The sequence below is a fragment of the Ornithodoros turicata genome, chromosome 2 (genome assembly GCF_037126465.1).
Source record: "Ornithodoros turicata isolate Travis chromosome 2, ASM3712646v1, whole genome shotgun sequence".
In the NCBI taxonomy this organism is placed as follows: domain Eukaryota; kingdom Metazoa; phylum Arthropoda; class Arachnida; order Ixodida; family Argasidae; genus Ornithodoros; species Ornithodoros turicata.
In genome coordinates, this window is record NC_088202.1 from 140,974,349 (window position 1) to 140,996,393 (window position 22,045).

At 47.6% G+C, this 22,045-nt stretch overlaps 1 protein-coding gene across 1 annotated transcript in view; it reads right to left on the reverse strand.

Annotated features, from left to right (window-relative positions):
* The window catches only part of LOC135384170 (uncharacterized), a 134,134-nt gene that overhangs the window by 1,758 nt on the left and 110,331 nt on the right, over positions 1 to 22,045 (reverse strand). Inside the window, exons 36-38 of the mRNA XM_064613393.1 lie at positions 17,955 to 18,087; positions 16,232 to 16,356; positions 4,501 to 4,657 (exon numbers count right to left, since the gene is read on the reverse strand). Of these exons, the coding sequence (XP_064469463.1) occupies positions 4,501 to 4,657; positions 16,232 to 16,356; positions 17,955 to 18,087 (415 nt within the window). The remainder of the gene's footprint in view (positions 1 to 4,500; positions 4,658 to 16,231; positions 16,357 to 17,954; positions 18,088 to 22,045) is intronic.

Genomic DNA, 22,045 nt, shown 5'->3' on the forward strand with positions numbered 1-22,045 from the left:
CAATGGACGCTCTAAGCTAAGAACCACAATGAACGAAGGAACTAGCCCTGGTTCGATGACGAACTGAAAGTGGCAATCAACTACCGCAGCGAACTCAATCGCTAGAGAAGAAATGCCAAAAAGTCAAAGGCAGATTACTCTGAATTTGAACTGTACGAGGAATAACCAGTAAAAGTCCATTTGATTGTAAATGACAAAATTCGGTTCGGCCCTTTTAAGAAAAGGCAGCTGCCAAGGAATTTCTTCTCTCTTCTTTCATGCTCTGGAATTGCATCGTCAGCCTAAAGTATCGTGAATAAAGAGTAAAGACAACCCTCATACGCATTCTACGACGAGATTTGCAAGCCATAGTCCTCGCCAGCTAACATAAAACAACTCCTAATGCCAACCTTCGAGCGGCCTTAGACGAAGACAGTTAACTTGAACCCAGTCAGTTAAAGACGACATCAGAAATGAATAATCCACAACTCCCTTTATTGCGTCAGAGACAGAGTGAGGAATCGAAAATAAGTGAGTTGCAGCGGGGTATAGCTGGTTGAAGTATATAATGAGGTAAGGACCGTAAAAGGGCTGGTCTATCTGTCCTTTACCCTCATAACACTCTTGTCCGCGTCCGTCTGCTGTAGTTCTAACTTTGAGGAATCAAAAGACATCGGGAAATACAATGTGACCAGACAGGCTACAGCGTGAGTTGCTCAAAATATTACAACCGAAAGCACTGGAAGCACTACCTGCTTTAGTGCGATATTGGTACCAGAGTTGGCCAAGGAATAAAAAAAAAAAAAGCAATAAAAATAGGGACATCAAGCAAAGGGCAAAGAAAAACCAGAAGAAGCTCAAGGACGCACCAACATCCAGTTGGATGTGACAGTTAAGGATTCGTAGGGTAAGGCTCAACACTTATCAGCGTCCCTTGGACATACAATATTGTTTCATTACCACTCAACTGATTGAAGCTCCCTGAGCCCAGAACCAAGTTCTACTTTCGGAGTTCGTAGACTTCTGAAATTACCGCCGATGCCCCCATCGACGGTAAATAGGTTAGCTCATCACAAACGAATAAAAAGAAAATGGGAAAGAGTACATAATAAAGAATAACGTTCTTTTTCCGATGATATGTCTCTAGAGGTCAAGTACGGCTTCCTATGGCTGTGGCTGTTGTGTGGCTTCCTTCATTGTAATACAAGTTGCTATATCCTACCTTTGCCCCAACAGTCCCCAGATCGCTCTAATATCTCGATTGTGATGATTGTTGAGTCTGCTATGCGGGAGTGCCTCGCCCTCAATAATCGAAGACTCACTGGCGTTGATGACATTAGTCTTATGATCATCTCAACAACAACACACCACCACCACCAAAAAACACACACATGTCACGTCTCAGTGTCGTGTAACACAGAGATGAAAACGAATGAATGCCATGAATGCATCCCGTGAATGCCAAATGCTGTGTGACGGTGGACAAACAAGTTAGAGACATAGCAACGTCTATGTGATGCCTACGGGGAAGAGAATGTCTCGGGCTCGCGTGTTCGGGCGATTCGTGTCGCGTAGGGAGTCTGCGGATGATGACTAGACCACGCCGGACCTCGAGCTCATGCGATAAGGATGACGACAATACAAAACCACACACAGTTCTCAGGGTCATGATGCGCTAAACACCACGCGCACTGTTCTTCCTCATCTTCGGTACTCGTATCACTCGTATGACCTCTTCACCGTCACATCCACGAGAACCATCCACGCTAATAAACCCGCCGCGCCGATGGGGATGACCATCCCTGCAGAAAGGGGCATTGTCCAGCTGCTTCCAGTATTTCGGAAACGCCACAAAAATTACGTTCAGTACGGAAGAGACAAGTTCAACGGTGGCAGAGGCCATTAGGTGCTTACAGGATATTCTTACTGTCGAGCCTTCGGGACAAACATGTAGTAGTTCCATGCAGGGGCGGATCCAGAACCTCGGTTTGGGGGGTTCCCTTGTCGGAGCGCGTACTGGGGGAGAGGGAAATCCAATGTATAAACTGACGTTTTTGGGGGGGGATCGCCCCCCCCCCCTGGATCCGCATCTGGTTCCATGTTCGTGGAGTCTTTTCTCAGCGTTGTGTTTTGGTGTTGCGTCTGGCCAGTACGCAGGGACTTCACGTAAACTGTCACGAAACTGACCGTCCGAAAATTATAGACCCAACGCTGTTTTTGTCAGGGGAGACTTGGCATTCATGGAATTCATGATGAATTCAATTCATGTTCTGAATTTGAATTCCGATTTTTTTTCGGAACTGGCCAACTCAACCTTGTTCTTTTCTTCTTCATAATTTCTTAAACAGAAGGCTCACATTGGATTTATCCCGTTCCATTGTGAGCGTACATTTATTAGGGCAATGGCAAGAGCATGAAAATAGATAAATAAGAGAGAGAAAGCCTCCCTTTCCGGGCGCGGAAATCGCCCCCCCCCCCCCCCCGAGATCAGACCCGACAGCAAGTAGGTCATGGTGCTCATCCTTCACTTTTCTTTTTCATGCTTCTGTTCATAAAGGCAGCTCGATTATAAAGCTATCGGAACAAAGAGGCAGAGAACAAAAAAAAAAGAAAAAGAAAAGAAACAGGAAGGACAGTCTCACCGTTTTTCTTCCGCCGCAACAACTTCGCCGACAACTGAAGTCATCCGAGAATCTGCGCGCCCCGAAACGAACGTTGCTTTTCTTTCTTTGCTATTATCATTTTATTGTACTGTATTTTATTTGCTATAATCTCTTTTAAAATGAAATGGCGTAAGTCCGACATGTGCTCTCTGTTTACGGAAAGACAAGAACAAATAGACACACACTTGAGGTTGACTTGGAGTTGACTTTCGGGGTCCAATTCACGAAATTCGATTTCGCTTGAGGTTGAATTGATAAAAGTGCTCCGAATTCGCGGCAACAGCTCTTCCGATATCAACAGCATTGGCGGCATGCTGTTCGAACGACTGTGTGGAATGAACGAATGAACGAACGAACGAACGTGGAACGTTGTGTATGAGCTACCCAAAGTATAACTCCAACGCTACACCTACGATTAGAACAAAACGAGGCCCAACACCATGAACTCGCACTAGATCGAAAACTGAGAAAAAAAAAAGTAATTAATAGGAAGTTAGAAACAAAAATCCTGAAGTATGGCTGTCTTGGCGCCCGTACCAGCCTTACGAAATCTGTAAACTGCGCTGAAAACGAGCACAGTCCGATTGGCCACGAACGCAAATGACGTCATATGCTTGAGTATGCAGGAGCACTGAAGCACCTAGTACCTCAACAACGCCGAATCGGAACATGCGTTCTACGATTCTTGTTTGCAACCCTAAACGCTGCCATCCCCGGAGAGATCTGACCGACCGACGACTTTCGCGAAGCCCGGTTCTATGAGCGATTGATCCACAAATCAAACGACACCGTGATCACTCAGTGATCACCGTGGTTCCGATCCTTCACTTAGTCATACCTATAGGCAGAATCTGGATCAGCAAATCAACCAAAGCTGCAGAACCTCTCTAGCAAAGACACCAAATGACACACAGCAAAAGAGGTAACAAAAAGAGGAAAATAGGAGGACATTTGTCTTATATACCTTAACTACGAAAGGGAACAGCCTGCAGCCTATTACGTATACAACACTGTAACCAGCTCCAGAACTGCTTTATGAAGGGGGACAGAGCCTCTTCTTCAAGCCCGTACAGAATCGGCCCTGACAAGAATACTTACTACAGGGTTATTCTAGCAAACGTTACACATTTCGATCGCACTGTAAAAATAGAAGACTAGGTTTGATTCATCCTAGACTTTGCGGACTGATAGCCATTTACCTGAAGTTTCATTCGAATTTTTTGTAAGCGCTATGGTCATGTAGAAAGGACATTAAAAATAAAGCAAAATCTCGCCCCATGCATTTTCAATGGCCTATTCCACGCAAACACCGCCATTTCTTCTTGTGTCTGCTTCACATTCACATCACTTTCCACAGGTAGCGCTGCCTACAACGATGTCACATGCCGATTCTGACGTTATGCACCAATCCTCTTGTTCTAGTCTTGTTCTGTATGCTGGTGCCACCTGTGTGCGGTGAAATGAAAATGAAGCGCACGCAGCAGATAATGGCGGCTTTTGAGCGAGATAGGCCATAGAAAATGCATAGAGTGAAATTTTGCTTGATTTTTAATTTTTCTTCTACAGGACCGTGATGCTCACAAAAAATTCCGACAAAACTTCAGACAAATGGCTACCAGTCTACAAAGTTTGGTGTAGGATAAACCCCGTCTTCTATTTTTACGATGCGATCAAAATGTGTAAAGTTTGCTAGGCTAACCCTGTAGGTCGTCGGTCATGTATCATTCTCTTGTGCAGCGCTCCACACAAAATCAATTATCCACGTCAATCGTCCAAATCCATATGTAGGGTAAGTACAGCATCGGATACAAGCGGTTCATCGCGACCGTGGAACTGCCGCTCACACGTGAGCACTTACCAGCACCGTTGTTTGTCAATCCCGGGGCTCAGACCTGCAGGTTCTTGTTTCTCATCAGGCTTTCGGGTTGTAAGGCCGTACAACTGCTTGTATTTTGCGCCGCAATCATTGTCCACATTAGATACTGTTTTTGGGTCGCACTGCGGTGCTGCGACGCCTGAAAACGAAAAAAATGTGATACTCAGATATGTACGGGGAGCTCTCGAAAGAGAGACGTCAGGCTCTACACTAACGAAAACCAAGTATATAAATGTTCCTATCAGTATTTCAGCGTGCCCGCAAGTATGTTTTGCTGTAGTTCATTACCGGGACCACTGGGTTTTAAAAACTAGTTAAAGCGTCTGAAAATAAACAGCGCATATGCGAGAGGGTTATAGGATCATACAAGGCGGCTCAAAATAGCAGGATCATAAGACTGTCTTGAATAATACAACCTGGAGCACTTGTACAGAAGAAGAACCACTGTGAAAGGTAGGAAGCGTGATGTTAGAAAGTTAGAGTCACTAAATAAGCTTATTCAGTGACTCTAGATTAGGTCAGCGCATCTCGGTGAGATTACTCTACGTTAGGTCAGGGCTTTTTTTTTGGGGGGGGTGGGTGGGGGGGGGGGGCGTTTGTGTGTGTGTGTCTGTGTGGGGCGGGGGGGGGGGGTTCGCCAGCACCAGACTGTGCCGCCGAAGTGTCTTTGACTCCTCAACCAACATGGCGGATCACGTTGAAGAAATCGGTGATAAGGTTCACTTTTATGTGTTTCACTCAACATATGATGTTCATTCTGCTACCAACAGTGACAGTTCTATAAGTGTCAACCTCATCATTTTCTTTTGCTTCAAAAAGACAGTGGTCGATACCTCTGTTGCAAAATGAACTGCTGGACATAAACGCTTTGTGGTCAGGGGTCGAATCCAGAACCGCAAAAAAAAAAAAAAAAAGAACGTCATTTTTTGGCGCACCGAATCCGAACCGAACCGAACCGTAAACATTTTTTCTCTCCCCTTGAACGAACAGGAACTGAACAAAAAAAAAAAATGATGCAGTAACCGGTTAGGCAGACGGTAAAAACGCCACCATCGTTCGGAATCTGGCCGAATTCATAGAGCGGACAAATTGGTGAGACCGCGCACTTCCTACAGCTTCACATCCGAAAGGTTAACGGCATCCCTGTACATTTTTGTGCCTCAAGCTGTAAAAAACAAACAAACACAAAAAAAGATGTGCTACAGTTAGCCTTGGCTGCTTGCATTCATTCAGCGTCACACTGTGAAGGAGACGTAATTTTTTATAGTTCACAAGCAACGCATACCTCTAGCGACTACGAGACCTAGCATAACCCAGTGAGCTCATCGGGGCCCTCCCGCAGAAGCGCAGCATGTCGCCGCCGCGGGACGGCCTTCCTGTAGCTTCTCTTCTAAGATCTCTTTGCGCCGTACAGGAACGGCACCGTATTGGCGTAGTATATTCCCCGCGTTTCATACCATCGTCGTGGCGACCTAGGTTGCATCTGCGCCATTAAAGTCCTAATCATCATCATCATCATCCCGCGTTATGATCCATATATCGGAGCAATCGTCAAGTACGACGGTGCGGAAGCCGTCTCCTTGCGTAGTTCCCGATGCCACTGCTCCACCAGCCTAATATTCCTGAATGTGCGAAATTCGCGGTCGTGGGCTCTAGGCGCCTGGATCACTACCTTCGGAACAAGGAGTTGGTCGCCCGCTAATTCACCGTTATCGGGGAAAACTGTCACACTCCTGCTGAGCTCATGGAGAGCTAATGATGCACTACTAAAGTGGTATAACAATAACCCGCGAATTTTATTACGCTATCAAGAACAATTGCTAATTTTTAGATGAGCCGCTTCGTTGCTCCTTGCCGGTTTTAACAACGATATGGAGCCTCGTCAGAATGTAAGAGCGGATCGCCCTTGGTATCAGTGTTGCAGTATGACTAGTACTCCCAATGGCACCTTTGAACTTCATCTACACCATAGACAAGGAGTGGTAGATAGTTATTTCGCTTCCATGGCATACTGTCTTGGACAGAATGAAGTAGACGCAGGTTAACTAGTGGATAAACTCTATGATAGGCAAGACTAAGCCATGGGCAAAGACACGTGAACAGAACACATACTGTCTTCACAAAATGTTTCACTGTAATCATAAACTTATATATATAGGGTATAGGTATATATATATATATATATATATATATACTTGGTGAATGGGGTTTACCCTTTTAGCATTCCAAGTATCTTAAATGTAAATAAATTATCCCTTTTTTCTTACTTCCCGTACCTTCGTAGTCTGTGTTTCAATTTTCATTTCAGCTATATATATATATATAGGTATGTATAGGTATAAGGAGGGTATAGGGTGGTCGTTGCACCCTGAAGACTGTCGAAGCACGCCGAAAAGGCTTTCAATCACATCTTTACTCAAAACCGGGACAAATTGAACCAACTCAGGGAAAGGAGGTGCTGACGCCTGGGTCTATGGTCTAAACGTGGTCTGCTTCGGCAATTTCTGTTTGAAGCCCACCTTTCGCGCTGCAAGGCACTTCACTATGGACAGGGTGCTTGCGAGCATCGCGCAGTGGGCTTCCAGCGCCCCTCGGCGGCGCGGGTCCCATATTCTTCTCATTTTCTCGCCCTTCCGTACGCCCAATTGTACGACTCTCGGCTACCGGGAGTCCTTGCGTGTCCCTTCCTTCAGCCGGGAGTGAAAAAATAGTTCAATTTGTGTTTCCTTGATAAAAAGCGCTTTTAGGATTTCCTTGATTTCGACTCCATAGGTCACAATTGTGAAGCTATGGCACTCAAAATGGTTGATGAACCAAGACGAGAGACACTCCATCGAAAGAAGTAGGCTTAGCAGAAAATTATACTGCTTAATAGATGTCCACACCACCCACCGAACCAAAATAGAATGTCCGTGCTACCAAGACAATGTCATCTTCTTCCCATGATCAATATGCCACAAAAAGGCAAAAATAAACACTCTTTTTTTTTCACTTTGGCAACATTAAAACCCATACATAACACCCGCCTCTCCCCCCTCCCGCAATAACACGATTTGGTTCATTTCCACCCGGAAAAGCAACAGCGCCGGTCGACGCAAGGTTGTCCAGTTGCTCATCCGCACTTCACGAGCTCGAACTTTACCCCCACAAATGCCTTCTTATTTCGGACAAGATTCCAGAGAAGACTTAACCAGGTTTGACGGCTGGTTATGAAAATTATATGCTGAACGTAATTCCAGAAGATATTGTTCGACCCACTTTTTCCAGAAACTGTTCTCTTCGACGATAGTTTAGATTCGATGGCTTTAGCTTCAACAGTAGTTATTTCAGTACACTGCAGACACTAGAGAGTAGTTCGACAGTAGTAGTAGTTTCGACGGTAGTTATAGTAGCCAGTGATTTCGGGGAAGTTCGGGGAAAAAAGTGCGAGTATCAATGCCTCGAAGTACGGCTCGCCGGTGTCTTCGTAGGTAATAGGCGCTTACAACATCCCCACCTTCCGCCGCCAGGCTATTGGGTAGCTACTCCGACGTCAGAGTGACTCGAGCAAGCGTCTTCCGTAGTGTGGTCTTCACACTTCCAACCTGCCCTTCCCACCTCGCATCAGTTGAAATACTCGTATATATCTCCATCGCATGTGGTTGCTGGACATGCGGTTTTGCACTTGATCGTTCTCGGCGGCACGATGAAGCTCCTGTATCTCTTTGGAGGCTCTCTTGAAGGTGGCGGCGTTGCCGGAGTAAATGACGCGCGCGATGCCCCGACGGGCGATGAACTGGCGTAAAGCGAGTACGAAAAATTCCGCTGACAAGTCATACACAAGTTCCGGTAAGTGAAGAGCAAGAACCACGGCACACGTGAAAAGAGCGATGTACACCTTACTTGGGATTGAGGCTGTGCTTTGTCTTCTTGCCCGGCCAAGCGAATAGCGGGCCCGCGGAATCGACTGCTACGACACTGAACGTGTCGGCCTTTGTAACCCGCTTATTTGGGAGAGGAGCGACAGGCGCAGACATGGCTCACTCGGAAACGGTGACACATACCACATCGAAAAACCACCTTCTCGAGTAGCTGACGCGCTCGGAAAATTTGGGAAACGCTACCGCCCCTGAGCTAGCATGCTGCTTAAGGCTCGTTCCGACATACAACGCTTTGCTCCAGAGCACTGGAAAACACCGCTGTTTTTCCCTCCTCTCGCGGCTGCGACTCGATGGAAAACAGCGCTTGGCGAAGTTGAGCTTCGGTGAACTTTCCCATCGCTGTCTCCCAGCGATAGGCTCCCTGAACCAATGAGAACGCGGCGCCGCGTTCACGTGACGGGTCTGCCTTTTTTTTTCCTTCTTCTTCTTCTTCCGCTTCTTGTCGCCGTGACTGCACGTAGGCTTAGTTGCACGTTGCTCTGCACGCTCTCCACGCGATCACGTGAGATCACCAAGTACAGCGCTGGGACAAGCGCTGCAAGTGCGAACCCCACAGTGGAAATACAGCGCTGTTTTGCAGTGCTGTGGTGCAGCGCTGTGGAGCAAAGCGCTGTATGTCGGAACGGGTCTTTACTCTGCGATGTGAAAGTCGCCCATGCGCGTCGAGCGCTGGCCGGTGCGCCGGTGAATCGGTGGTAATGAGGAAGAATAATAGGATGCTTATAGTGTAGACTTTCAATTCTGCTTCCTGTAGGCGACCCCACAGCCACATGACAGCATCGCCGCGTATGAAAGGGTGGTGCTGACGGAGCCGTGACGACTTTCACCTCCAATATATTTCGGCATTCCCGGTCTCGCTCGCCCTGACGGGACCCGGCACGGCTTGACTTGGCTTGACACGGCTCGACAGCTCTCGCACAACCGTTTTCTCCGAGCCGTAATTCGTAGAACCCTGAGAAGTCTCCTGCAACGTCGCAGGTCCAAGAGATGGCCTGGCGCTAAACGTGCCAGGTTGAAAGAATATATTCGTTCCTCCTCGAGAGCTGCTCCTGGCTAACGGGCTGAGGGACACAAGGGCCAGATGTCCTTTGATTCGGAGAGCCATTCTGGCCCCTTCCGCCATAAACTACTCGCCAATAACAGCGGACTGCGTCAATACACCGGGCAGCGTTGTCGGTGCTTGGACAGTGTTTCCAGCAGGATGCTTCAGTGGAAGACTATCTGCTGCACTCTATTCATTACAAGAACTTTCCAGTTTTGTCTCTGTCTTGATATCCAGTATAGAGGGTCATCATAAAGAGGAGACACTCACGCTTTCTGTCACCTAGTACCCGTCCAACATATTGAAGCATGCGATGTCCTATCACCGCCGCGAGGAGTTCCAAGTGAGGTAGACTCAAAGTACTGAGAGGAGCTTGCCGTGCTTTGCTGAATAGTAGACTAGACGTGATCCCTCCCATCTCATTTGCGTAGCAGACGTATGCCATACCTCCATACGCACGTTGAGTGGCATCACAGAAAATGTGGAAACTGAACTCGTTGTAGTCTGGAGCGAAAATACATATTGGGACCCTGACAGCGTTTACCATGGCAACTTCAGCACGCCATCCTTTGCAAAGGCTCATAGTAGGCTCTCGAACCGTATTATCCCATTCGATCTTGTCCTTCCACCGTGACTTGAACAGGAACTTCGTTCGAATGGTAAAAGGACTGAGGACGGCCAATGGGTCGAAGATACGTGCTGGGACTTGAAGAATCTTCCCCTTCGTCATCACTATTCAATCTCCAACACCCGCCAAGTCCACCGCCATAAGTCTTCCTGTAGGTTCCAAACAATGCCGAGTACGACTTGTAAATCTCGTTGAAAATTTTCCAATTTACAAAAATTATGAGCACAGTTAAAATGTCATGCGCAGAGAGCATAAGCTATAGGTACAAGAACGTCTGACAGCCCCCCAGATTAGGGCTCAGACTCTCAGACACGTAACAGAACATCATACAGCAGCACAACTACATTCGCAGAGCACGTATGTCACGGTCATTTTTACGGTCCCATACACAGAAATATGCATAATTGTTCATAATATGCATAAAAGTATATTATAATCAACTGCAAATACTACCTCAAAGTATTCCAAATCAAATATGTGAAAAGTAAAATGTGCGCTGACTCAGACCAAATGAAAAAATCGTAGCCCTTCCAAGTCATGAAATCTTGATATTATGCTTGGTCATGAATATGCTCTTGAATCTCTTGAACGAAACAAAAACAGCTTGCGGAAAATGAAACGCTGAATGTATACTAAACCCTAAGTATCAATTTCCCAAAATTCACCCCAAATTACCAGAGCGAACGAATGTTCTGAATTCGCCAGAAATAAAATATTTACAAGCGATTCGAACCATGTTCGAGTAATCAGCATACAACGCAAATGCTCATCTGTACAAACACACATATACAGACACATGAATAAAGTTTTGGAAGAGTCCTTTGAAATTGTGCAGCTTGATGCTTCCTTGTAGGCAAATCATTAAATCTTTCGCTACAGGTGTTCTGATGAGTCCTGTAAACCACGACTTGATTGCGTTTACGTTGCGTTGTACCTTGTGGAGGAATCTTGTCCTCATGTCAGATGAAGAAACCTACACATAAAAGGAAAGTACATGCATTCAAATCTCGGTAAGAAATCTACAATACACTTATATTGCTCCAAGGTGAAATGTTGACATGCAACCTACAATTACACGGCGTTACTCAAATAATACCACGATATCTGCTTTCATGTGTGCCTGGTGATGCGAAGAGTGATGTGCTGTTTGCCGTGTCCACTAAAATCATTCTGCGGTACCTTTGAAACATGCTCCTCATGAGCCGTAAAATATGATACTCCATAGAGGAAACCCAAGAAAAAAAAAAAAGATGCACACCAGCATGAAGTTCGACATAACTAACATCGCGAACAGCAACTGAAAGCAGGCCACTAAGGCAAGCGTCAAGAATAAACTTGTACCAACACAAAGCATTTCATCAAATTGATCTTACCTTAGCACTTTTGGAATATGTCCTTTTATCTGTGGTTGAAGCCTCGCGCCAAAGACACATGACCTGACACGGGACAGTCGCTCGTGTGGCATGAAACCAGTCGAACGACACACGGATGCTAGCGGAAAACAGCTCACCTGAATTGCAAGACTGAAAAGCGGGTTCCAGAACACATCGGTGCAATTACATTCAAAATCAAGTCGTTACATCCACATTTCCATACACCGAGCCTACGCATACGCATACGCGCTCCATCAAAGCCATTCATGCCGTACGGGCGGTGAGTTCGGATTTACTGGAGGTGGACCACATCAAGCACAAGTCCCGTACTCACGATATTTGCAAATGTGAAACGCGTGTGCGCACACACATATTAATGATATCTACTCGTATTCCAACATGGCGTATTGCAAAGTAAATTAAGAAACGCCAAAAACTGAATCCTGTCTTTACCATTACAATTACAATTCCGAAACTACACTGAGATGAAGCCCTGTCGCATCGTTTCCATTGCACAATGATGGCACTCACTGGGGTTGCCTCCAATGTATTGCTCCATTGACGAAAGCGTGCAGGGCGAAAGCAATGCTTTCAGGACAGGTCAGGTCGCACGTCATGGCCAACGTTAACGCACACGTGACCTCAAGGATGGCTGCGCCCCTAATCGGGGGCAAATTCAAACAACAGCGTTTACAGTTTCTGTGCACCGTTTTGGACGTTTTACTACCCTGGTAATTATTTTATCCAGTAATCTCGCACTAAACGCGCCGTTTTGTACTTGATGCCTCATACTGCTGACGACTTCCAAAGATGTGGTGACGACAGCTGTATGATGACACAATGAGGCGCTGCGATCTACTTAGCTCACGACACATGGGCTACCATATCGCGGAAAGAAGCACCCTATACGAGGACCGGGACTTTCTGTCTCCTGTACAAATGGCTCGCCCAACTGCTTTTTCGTCATTTTCACACGCGACAGGCCTCCGCGTTCACCACGTGGTGGTCCAAAGTTTGTGCAAAACAGAAGACACGAGCTGGACAAGACGGCCGACAACGAGGTGAGCGCGCACATCGAACAGGGAAAGTTTCTCATGAATGAAGCGTGAAGTCATCTAAAGTTCACAGAAGACTTCACGCTCAGTATGACCCCAGCAAAGCGTTTGAGTGGTGCAAACGGTTCCGAGGCGGCCGTACATCAGTGCAGGGCGATCCCGGCCGGGGCGTGGGAACGTTGAAGAGTATCATTCATGGACGCATCCAGTTTCGGAAAGTTAGTGCCCATTGGGTCCCGAGACAGCTCTCTGTGTTCGACCGGCAGAGAAGACTGGAAATCTCCCAAGAGCTAAGGTACCGTTTCCACACTGAAGGACAGCCGTTCCTTGATCGGATCATGACTTGCGATGAAATTCATGCGAAATTGCGGTGAAATTGAACTCAGGAGTGAAATGGTGCACCCACGTGGGTGAACCATTTCACTCCTGAGCCTAAACGCTCATCGAAAAAGAGGAAGCATCTCGGATCGTCTGCGGGTAAGGTCATGGCCACGGTTTTCTGGGACAGGGCTAGCATTGTTCATGTTGATTTTCTGCCCAGTGGTACCACCATCAATAGTGCATATTACTGCCAGGTTCTCAGGGATGTGCATAAGGCGCTGGAGCAAAAGTGGCCGGGCCTCACCACCAAAGGAGTCCTCCACCTACAGGACAACGCACGCCCGCATACGGCGCATCTCACGACACGCACCTTACAGGAACTTGGCTGGGAGTTGCTGCCACATCCCCGTTAGAGTCCAGACCCCGCCCCCAGCGATTTCCATCTCTTTGGTCCTCTAAAGGCGTTCCTTAGGGGCCGCCACTTCAGCTGCGATGACGAGCGGTCCGAACATGGCTGCTACGCCCCGTAAGGATTTCTACGCTGCTGGCATCCAAGCCCCCGTGAAACGCTGGGACGCGTGTATTAGAGCGGCTGGAGATTACGTTGAAAGATAAAACTAATTTCTCGCCTGTAAGTTCACTTTACTTTTGCGAAAAATGAAGTCCCGGTTTGACTTGAACACCCCTCGCAGTTTATGCTGACAAAATACGTTTATTTCTTTGCTTTGCGCTGACGGATATATCTCGGCAAGTGCTAGAACGACATGTAAACAAAGTCATGACGTGTGACTGTGACGTGTGACCACGACAAGGTGACGGTTTTGCGAAAAGCACCCGCTTGAGGGTAGCTACAAAAATGGCGGGTTCATGTCACCACGGTGATTGCACCTTACAGTGCAGCGTGCAAAGACCGTGGCGACACCAGGCCACACGACGCAGGTGCATCCGTCTCCAGTCCTGGACGGATAATCGGCGAACAACTTGAGCAGCGTTTGCAGGGTGGGACTATTCTCATCCGTAAGGGATTTTCGAGGGTCATCTGCCCAGGATGAGGAGAAGGATGATCGGTTTGGGGATATTATGGGGCAAAATGTTCTGTCTAGGCGCTTCGTCCTTGTGCTGCCTTGTGTTGGAGTTTTATAATGTCTCTCTACCAACTACCCTGCCCTCGTACGCTTGCACAACACCGCAGCTGTTGAGTATCCAGTATTTTCTTTTATTAGTACACCTCCCTCTTCTTGCTTTATAGGGCACATCCCTTTTGGTGGGTGACACCGCGTGACCATCATAAACGAATACCTCCCTCCCTCTACCGATAATTTCAATAATGTGGAAATGGGTGGTTCGCAACTACCTCTCAAGATTACGTAGAGGAAGTCGCAATGTCATGTCGATTTACGCTTATGGCCGGAAGCTCTGCTGGGGTCGCATTGCGTACTAGCGTGCTCTCGGCGCAAAATGGTTGGATTCGTGCAAGAATAGCCGGATGTCCAGCGCCTAACAACACTAGTTCTGCGGAAAAATGACATAAAATGTATAGCGTGCCCTGGGATTCTGCGCCTTCGCAAGAAATCGGTGTAGAAGAAAATTGAAATAAGGGGTGTAAGCATTTGTCAGCAATTGCCGCCCTGTGTACTTGCGATGTTGAGTTGTCCGCGGGTGTGAAAATAATTTCATTACAGAACCCACCTTCGTCTCAGACTATGCATGATCGTACGAGTGATAAAGATTGTTGAGCAAAATGTCGCCTGTATATCTTGTTCTATCATGACATGGAATGCTACTTGTTATCTCTGTTATCTGAAACGTGAATTGACCGCGTTATGACGGAACATTTCGCTCTCCAAAAGATCGCGATTTCATGGCACGCGAGCCGAAACGGTGCCACGAAATCCAAACATTGCCGCAAGAAAGGTGAGTGAAAATTAACTGTTAAAGTGATTTACTTGTCCTTTGCTTGTTTGGTTGCCGTTTGGGCCACATTTTATAAACTTTTGCGTCGCTCCAATAGGTGATAGTGGGCGGGGTTTAGGTGATTCATGTGACATAGCGGCGACTTGCCGCATTGACCAGTGACCGGTGACTCTGAATTCAAGGGAAAATAGAAAATCATTCCGCGTCCATTCCGTTCAGGTTGTCGCCCTCTAGTTTTGTGGCGACGGGCTGTCTGGTCGCACATAAGAACCCTTTTGTATGCTGTAAGGAGAACGTCGTGTACTCTATTCCTTTGGAGTGTGGTTTTCGTTACGTTTGTCGAACGGGTCGCTGTGTCAATGAGCGTCTTAGAGAGCACGTGCTTAATACCGAGAACGAGCAGTGAACTTGTGGACCATCGAGAGGTACTCAAGTATCTTAATTGTATTTCAAATACTTTTTGAAGTATTTTGTACTCTATCTTAACTACTTTAATTTTCATGTATTTATACTCTATCTTAATTACATTCTAACGTTAGTATTTATTACCTTATCTTAAATACATTTTTGAGTATCTTGTACACGTCTGGCGCGAGTGAATTTCGATAGGCAAATGAGCCGAAAGCGTTGCCCCGGCGACCGATACTCAACCCCCACGTCAGTTGGCCACATGCTTTACAACGTTGGGGCGATTCGAGTCGGTTGCCAGATCAACTACCGTTCGGCCCTGGGTAGCTAAGTTCGCTGAGTGTAGAGTTGAGTATATCAGAAAGCGCTCATTGGACAGCGCTGACACCACGGTGCCGTCCGCTGCCAAATAGACGCGTTCCGATTATTGTTCTCGGCGCATCAAGTCATCTTTACATTGAACGAACATAGCCATCCTGAAAAGTGTCCGTGCTTTACAGGAAACTCTGCCACAAACGCGACCTTTATGACTGCAATGACTGACTGTTGCCAGGACCCATGAATGATGTCAGTATTATACATTGTTATTCTACTTACAGTCCAACTTTGATGGTCCACATCTCGTATTTATTTGCTGGATGAAGAGCTGAAGAAAACCGGTGTCGAACAGGAGTGTTTTCCCAATCGTGAAGCGTTATACCGGAACAACGTTATCCCTGCAACACCTAGGCTGAATCTGAATCTTTCATCAAAATCATGATGTAAATATGTCGGTCACAAATGATGCGCCTCTCTTCCGGGGCATTCAAGGGTAACGTTCAAGGACCGTCGCGTGTACAACAGCGTATTTTGCATGTTTAAGATATGTTTTCAGCCTTGTCGCCGCATCAAGTTAGCCTTACACTGAACTAACTTTCTGATAAGGGTTCGTGGGCGAAGGCGACGCTTTAGCGCTGCCACTGGGCAAGCGACCTTTATGACTGGACAGACAGGGGCGACTGTTCTCAGAAGCCACGAAGGATGTCTGTCTTATACATTGTTATTGTACTTACAGTCCAATTTTGATGTTCCACATCTAGTATTTATTTGCTGGATGAAGAGCTGAACGAAACCGGTGTCGTCGCATCCTTGTTGTTTAAGTATTTCCGGGAGACAAGTCTTGCTGTATTCCATCTCACTAGAAAAGATGGTAGACAAATAAGTGTTTAAGTACAAGGACTCGTAACACACCCTAATGGCTAATAATAGCAAAAAAACAAACAGAAAAAAAACATTTGATCGGGTCTATACTAAGCAATACTGTGGCGCAAGAGACATGCCAGGTTTTTGTTTTTTTCGGCGCTGGGAACAGGAAATCACAATTCAGGCAATTCAAGAAAAACCCACGTGTATAGGCGTCACGACTCAAACTTTCGCTCTCAGGATTTCTGTTTCACGATGATGCTTTTGTACCTTACCGTTCTGGCTTTCACCTAATTATCGTCCCTGAATTGCAACGTGGGACAGCTCGGTCATGATTCCCATTCACTCTTGTGTTTCAAAATCACTCACTCCATTAGAGGCCGAACCGCACGAAACGTTTTCTGAGCGGCAGAAGTTTTTCTCGGCGGCAAGTGACGCTGTCGTAAAATACCCAAAGCGAACTTCCCAAGCGAACGTTTCCATACCCTCTCAAGGAAAGAAAATCCGCATAATTTGATAAGCACTTTTATTACGTGTGGAGAACTCGCATACAGGTGATGATGGCGATGGGTTGAATAGTTCTGGTCTGTGGCCATGGCGTTTATGGCTGCGATGCGCCAAAGTAGGCAAGCTAGGAGGTAACGGTGATGAAATTAAAAGAAGGTGGTAAAAAGTTAAATGTGAACCCAAAACATCTCTCTAACTGTGTAGAAGCTGCGGTACGAATTCCTAGAGATAACCAGTGGCCATAAAACACTCAAACACTGTTGTGTGATAAAATATTAGAACAATGCACACTGCAATTATGCGATGCACACTCACAGAGCCACTTCACCAGACAACGAAATACATGGAGCGCACATAGCATTTCCATTGATATGAATCTGTTACACGCTCACACAAGAATCACGTGGTTAACATCCGCAATAAACCTACTGATCTTCTACCGAACAAGATCCGGGCGAGCAATCTGTGCAATAGGCGATTTCAGAAATTGCACGGATGGCCCACCAGAGAGCGCCGTGTTGCTAAAGCCCCGCTGCACCTTGGGATTTAGTTTTCATGAGTCAGAGAAGAAGAAGAAGAGCGCAAACGGTTTCGGTTTTCTCTCTCCTTCACCTCCCGCACCTTTCAAGCAAGAGGCAGACGAGCACGAATGCAAACCATTTCCCACAACGCATTGCGCGATGCGCGTGACTTGGGCGACGGAGGGCCCCCGTGCGGAGCACAAGGGCAATATCTGAAATCGCCTATTCTGCGTATGGCCATCTACGGCTAAACCTTGAATGTCAATCTGCGTGCGCCGATTGCAACGGTTCCGTTGCCCAGTACCCACCCCCGGTATCCGCACTCCTCGGAAACCGTCATTTCTCTGCTTTTCTATCGTTCTGCTGCTAGCCAAAAGCCGCGACAGCCAGCTGGGTAAAAAGCCGGCTCATGCGGTTGGACCTTAAAGCACGAGGTGAACGGCAACTGAGGATGACTTCCTCTGCAGCATTGAGTGGTGTCGGGTGAAAACAGCTGTGGTCAAGATGCTTATCGCAAGACTGCTATATCCAACTGATTGTTGCTCTTGAAAGAAAGAGAGCTTACCAGCAGTACCGTTTCTGTGCATCTGCGATGAAATCTCCTGGCTTTTGAGGATCGAACCCATGGGCCAGCTTATATTTCTCGCTGCACACAGTCTGGGCACGGAGTAATGTGTCATGATTGCACTGAACAGAGCCTGCAAACAAGGATTATAGTACATGTAAGTACATGTGTCCCAACTAACATCCACGAAGAATTTCAGAAAGACGAGCGCTCTGCTTGAACGAAACCCAGCAGCCCACGAAACCCAGCTGCTGGATACCCATGCAGTGCTAAGCGCATAGCAAAAAATAAAAAATAGGTGTTGCAACGGTGTTACGTCGCAGTGACCCAGTAACCAGTATTTTTCATTGCTGCGTAGGTAGTTTTTGCGTACCAGAAGAGAGAGAGGGCGTAAAATTCGCTCCCATTCGCCAGGGCCTCCATCCGGTCCCCGTGCGAACAGCGGCGGAAGGGTAAACAGTAGAGAAGGCGCCATACGCTTCGTGTGTTTTTCCGTTTTGTTAGGCGATACGGCGTTTCATATGTGCTGTATTTTTTTATTATTACTGTACTTCGTTCTACTTGAATGGAGGTTCTTCATTTCTGAAATACATAACTGTAAGTTGATTGGACGAGAACGTTGTGTGACGCAGTCACATCGATCGAAACGACATACTATCTTCTGTGAGAGGGCTAGCGTGTTGTGCTGTCTGATTGCGTGTTGTGCTGTCTTTTCTGGTAGCCAGGGGAACAGAAACAGTTGAAACATCGTGCACTGTCGAGGCTCTGGGCTTCGAGACCAACCTGGCAGCAAACCAAGAAGACCAACATGGCAGCCCACAGTGCTGTCTTGCGTGTCTTGAGATGCCCCATGTAAGTAGTAACGTCCAATAACAGTAGTCTCGTACTGCGCCAGAAGGAAGCGTCACCGTTGTCCATTCGAGTCACTGGCACGTTATCAGGCTTTCGTGTCGGCTCAGTGTATAAGATCGCTCGCGCTACTTCTTTTTCGTCATTTTAGCACGCGAGAGGCCTGCGCGTTCACCACGTGGTGGTCCAAACTGTGCAAAACAGAAGACACATGCTGGACAAGTTGGCCGAAAACGAGGTGAGCGCGCGCATCGAACAGCGAATTGTCATCCAGTTTCTCGTGAATGAAGGCGTAAAGTAACCTGAAATTCACAGAATACTTCAGCCTCAGTATGGCCACGACACACGTAGCCGCAGCGAAGCGTTTGAGTAGTGCAAACGGTTCCGAGACGGACGTACATCAATGCAGGACGATCCCGGCCGTGGCGGCTCAGACTCCAGTGTCAGAGTTCCTGAGAACATCCAGCTTATGGAGCTCCTGATCCTCAAGGACCGACGGATAACATGTTTCGAACTGGCTCGAAAGACGGACCTTTCTGTGGGAACGTTGAACACTATCATTCATGAACACTTCCAGTTTCGGAAAGGTTGTGCCCGTTGGGTGCCGAGGCAGCTCTCAGTGTTTGACCGGCAGAGAAGACTGGAAATCTCCCAAGAGCTAAGGTACCATTTCAACCCGGAAGCACAGCCGTTCCTTGATCGGTTCCTCACGTGCGATGAAACGTGGGTGCACCATTTCACTCCTGAGTCTAAACGCGCATCAACAAAGAGGAAGCATCTGGGATCGCTAGCTCCCAAGAACTTCCGAAGCACCCAGTCTGCGGGTAAGGTCATGGCCACGGGTTTCTGGGACACGGCTGGCATTGTTCATGTTGACTTTCACTAGTGCGTATATTTCAATAGTGCGTATTACTGCCAAATGATCAGGGATGTGCATAAGGAGCTGAAGCAAAAGCGGCCGGGCCTCATCACCAAAGAAATCCTTCTGCAACAGGACAATGCGCGCCCGCATACCGCGCATCTCACTTGTCTGGGAGTTGCTGCCATTTCCTCCTTACAGTCCAGACTTCGCCCCTAGCGATTTCCATCTCTTCGGGCCACTGAAGGCGCTCTTTGGGGGGCCTCCACTGCAGCTGCGGCGACGAGGTCAAGAATGCGGTCCGATCATAGCTGCTACTCGCCGGTAAGGATTTCTACGCTGCTGGCATTCAAGCCCTCGTGAAACGTGCATCAGTGCAGCTCGAGATTACGTTGAATACGAATACTAATTTATCGTCTGTAAGTTCATTTTCCTTTTGCGCAAAAAAAAAAAAACACACACCTCGTAAGTTCTAACGTCCAATAACAGTGGTCTCGTACTTTACCAGAAGGAAGCGTCACCGTTGTCCATTCGACAGCCATTGTCACGGTATCAGGCTCTGCGTCGCCTCACGGTGTAAGATGCAACTCGCACACCTTCCGAGGCACGGTTGTCTCCGACGCTCCGTTCCCGGTAGCTCAGAGCGTTGTAGCTGTTATGACTGTATTTGCAACTTCTATGAGTGCATCCGCCCAGTTTGCCCTGGATATTTATCTACTCCACTAGGCCGCAAACTGCACACACGAGGCGCAATGTCTATAGGATGTTCACACGAACGAGCTTGTAGAATATAAAAATAGTTCACACTTCCCACACATATATTCTCCTTTTCTTTCTGTTAAAGTGTTCTCCAATGAACTAAGATGATCTCAAACGCCTGAAATACAGGAACTACAGCGGTCTTGGCTCTCCCAGAGGCACACTTTGAACTGCGTACTCCCTTGTTTACCTTCATTGAGCGTGCGTTCTTCCAACATGGTTCTTCCAAGGAATCAGAAGTGTCCTAGACAGACGCGCAACCGATGTTGAATGCCAATGGCAGAGTGGGAAGAAGGGGCAGGCTCGCAACCCTACATTGCGGAATACCGGTCATGGCGAAGACGCATTGTAAGGCGTCTGGGGCAGTCTGGATTGCTCCTTGGAGTGAATTCGAATGCCTCTCCAAAGCTCCCATTGGATGACTCGCTGGCACGTGCAGTGTGCACTGTGCAGTGTGCACTGTGCAGTGAAGGCCACGTCGAGGCGCATCCGATGAACTAATGCGGCATCTTTACGTGACATATATGTGCTGGCATGCGGAAAGCGAGCGCTGGGTCAACTCTGCTTAGCATGGCAGGGGGTAGTATGTCAGCGGTCCGTTGGCGCGTGGTCAGAGGAGTCACGAGACGTCGAAGTATGGACCGGCGATCTCCTCTCAGCAGTGCAATACGCGTCCGTCAACCGAGACGGGAGAGCTGCTTCTGCGGCGCCGTCAGCCAGTTCATTGCCTTCGACACTGCAATGGGCTGGAACCCACTGGAGAACGAGCCTGTTCCTTGCATCGATCTCTGTGGCCCTGAAGGTCAGAAAGACGTGCGAAGGTGGGTGCCACAGGCAGAGACCAGGGGGCGTAAGGCGGTGTGAGGTCCTAGGTGTGAACCCAGTCGTAGCCTAAGGTGTCTTCTGCGCTACGCGAGCGAAATCGCGGAGCGTATTTGGCAATACAGGACATGTGAAACCGCATCTGGTGTGTCAACGGCTGCAGAAACTGTGGAACAGTTTTTTACGGCGCCGATGCGGTGTTCTAGAAGGCGAACCTCTTGCCCATTTGACTGATCAGAAGATCGGTTGTGATTATACGGAATGGCGATGGAGCTTGTGCCACGTGTGCATTGCTTACAAGCGGACAGTGTGCATGCAGTTGCAACAAGACAGTCAGCTGGCGACGTTACTAATCAAGAAAGGTCAACGGAACCGTGCTACTTTGTTATGTAAGGTTCACCGTGTTCTGTAATACCGGTTTCTCCTTCGTCACCTCTTTAGGTGGGCTGCTGGACAAAAGTAACGGCGCATTTCTTCCTCCGAGCGCCGTGATGGCAGTGTAAGGTACCGTACGGACGTGCAAAGAGATGACTACTGCCTGTAAGTCCGTATGGTACCATTCTCTGTTAGCGTCTGACTCCGAGGAAAGAATGCGCCGGAGCGCTGCAGTAGCAAGACAAATCCGAAGGAGTACTAGTGGGAAGCTATATCTCAAGAATAGAACACTGCACGTACCCGTCTGAAAAATTCGGGTTTCCTTCATTAACCACGTTAGCGTTGGCGTTTGGGAAGGCTATTTAGTAGTAGTTGCCCGGACAGTATGTAACTATATGAGACACTTAAAGGCTGCGTAATCTGCGAG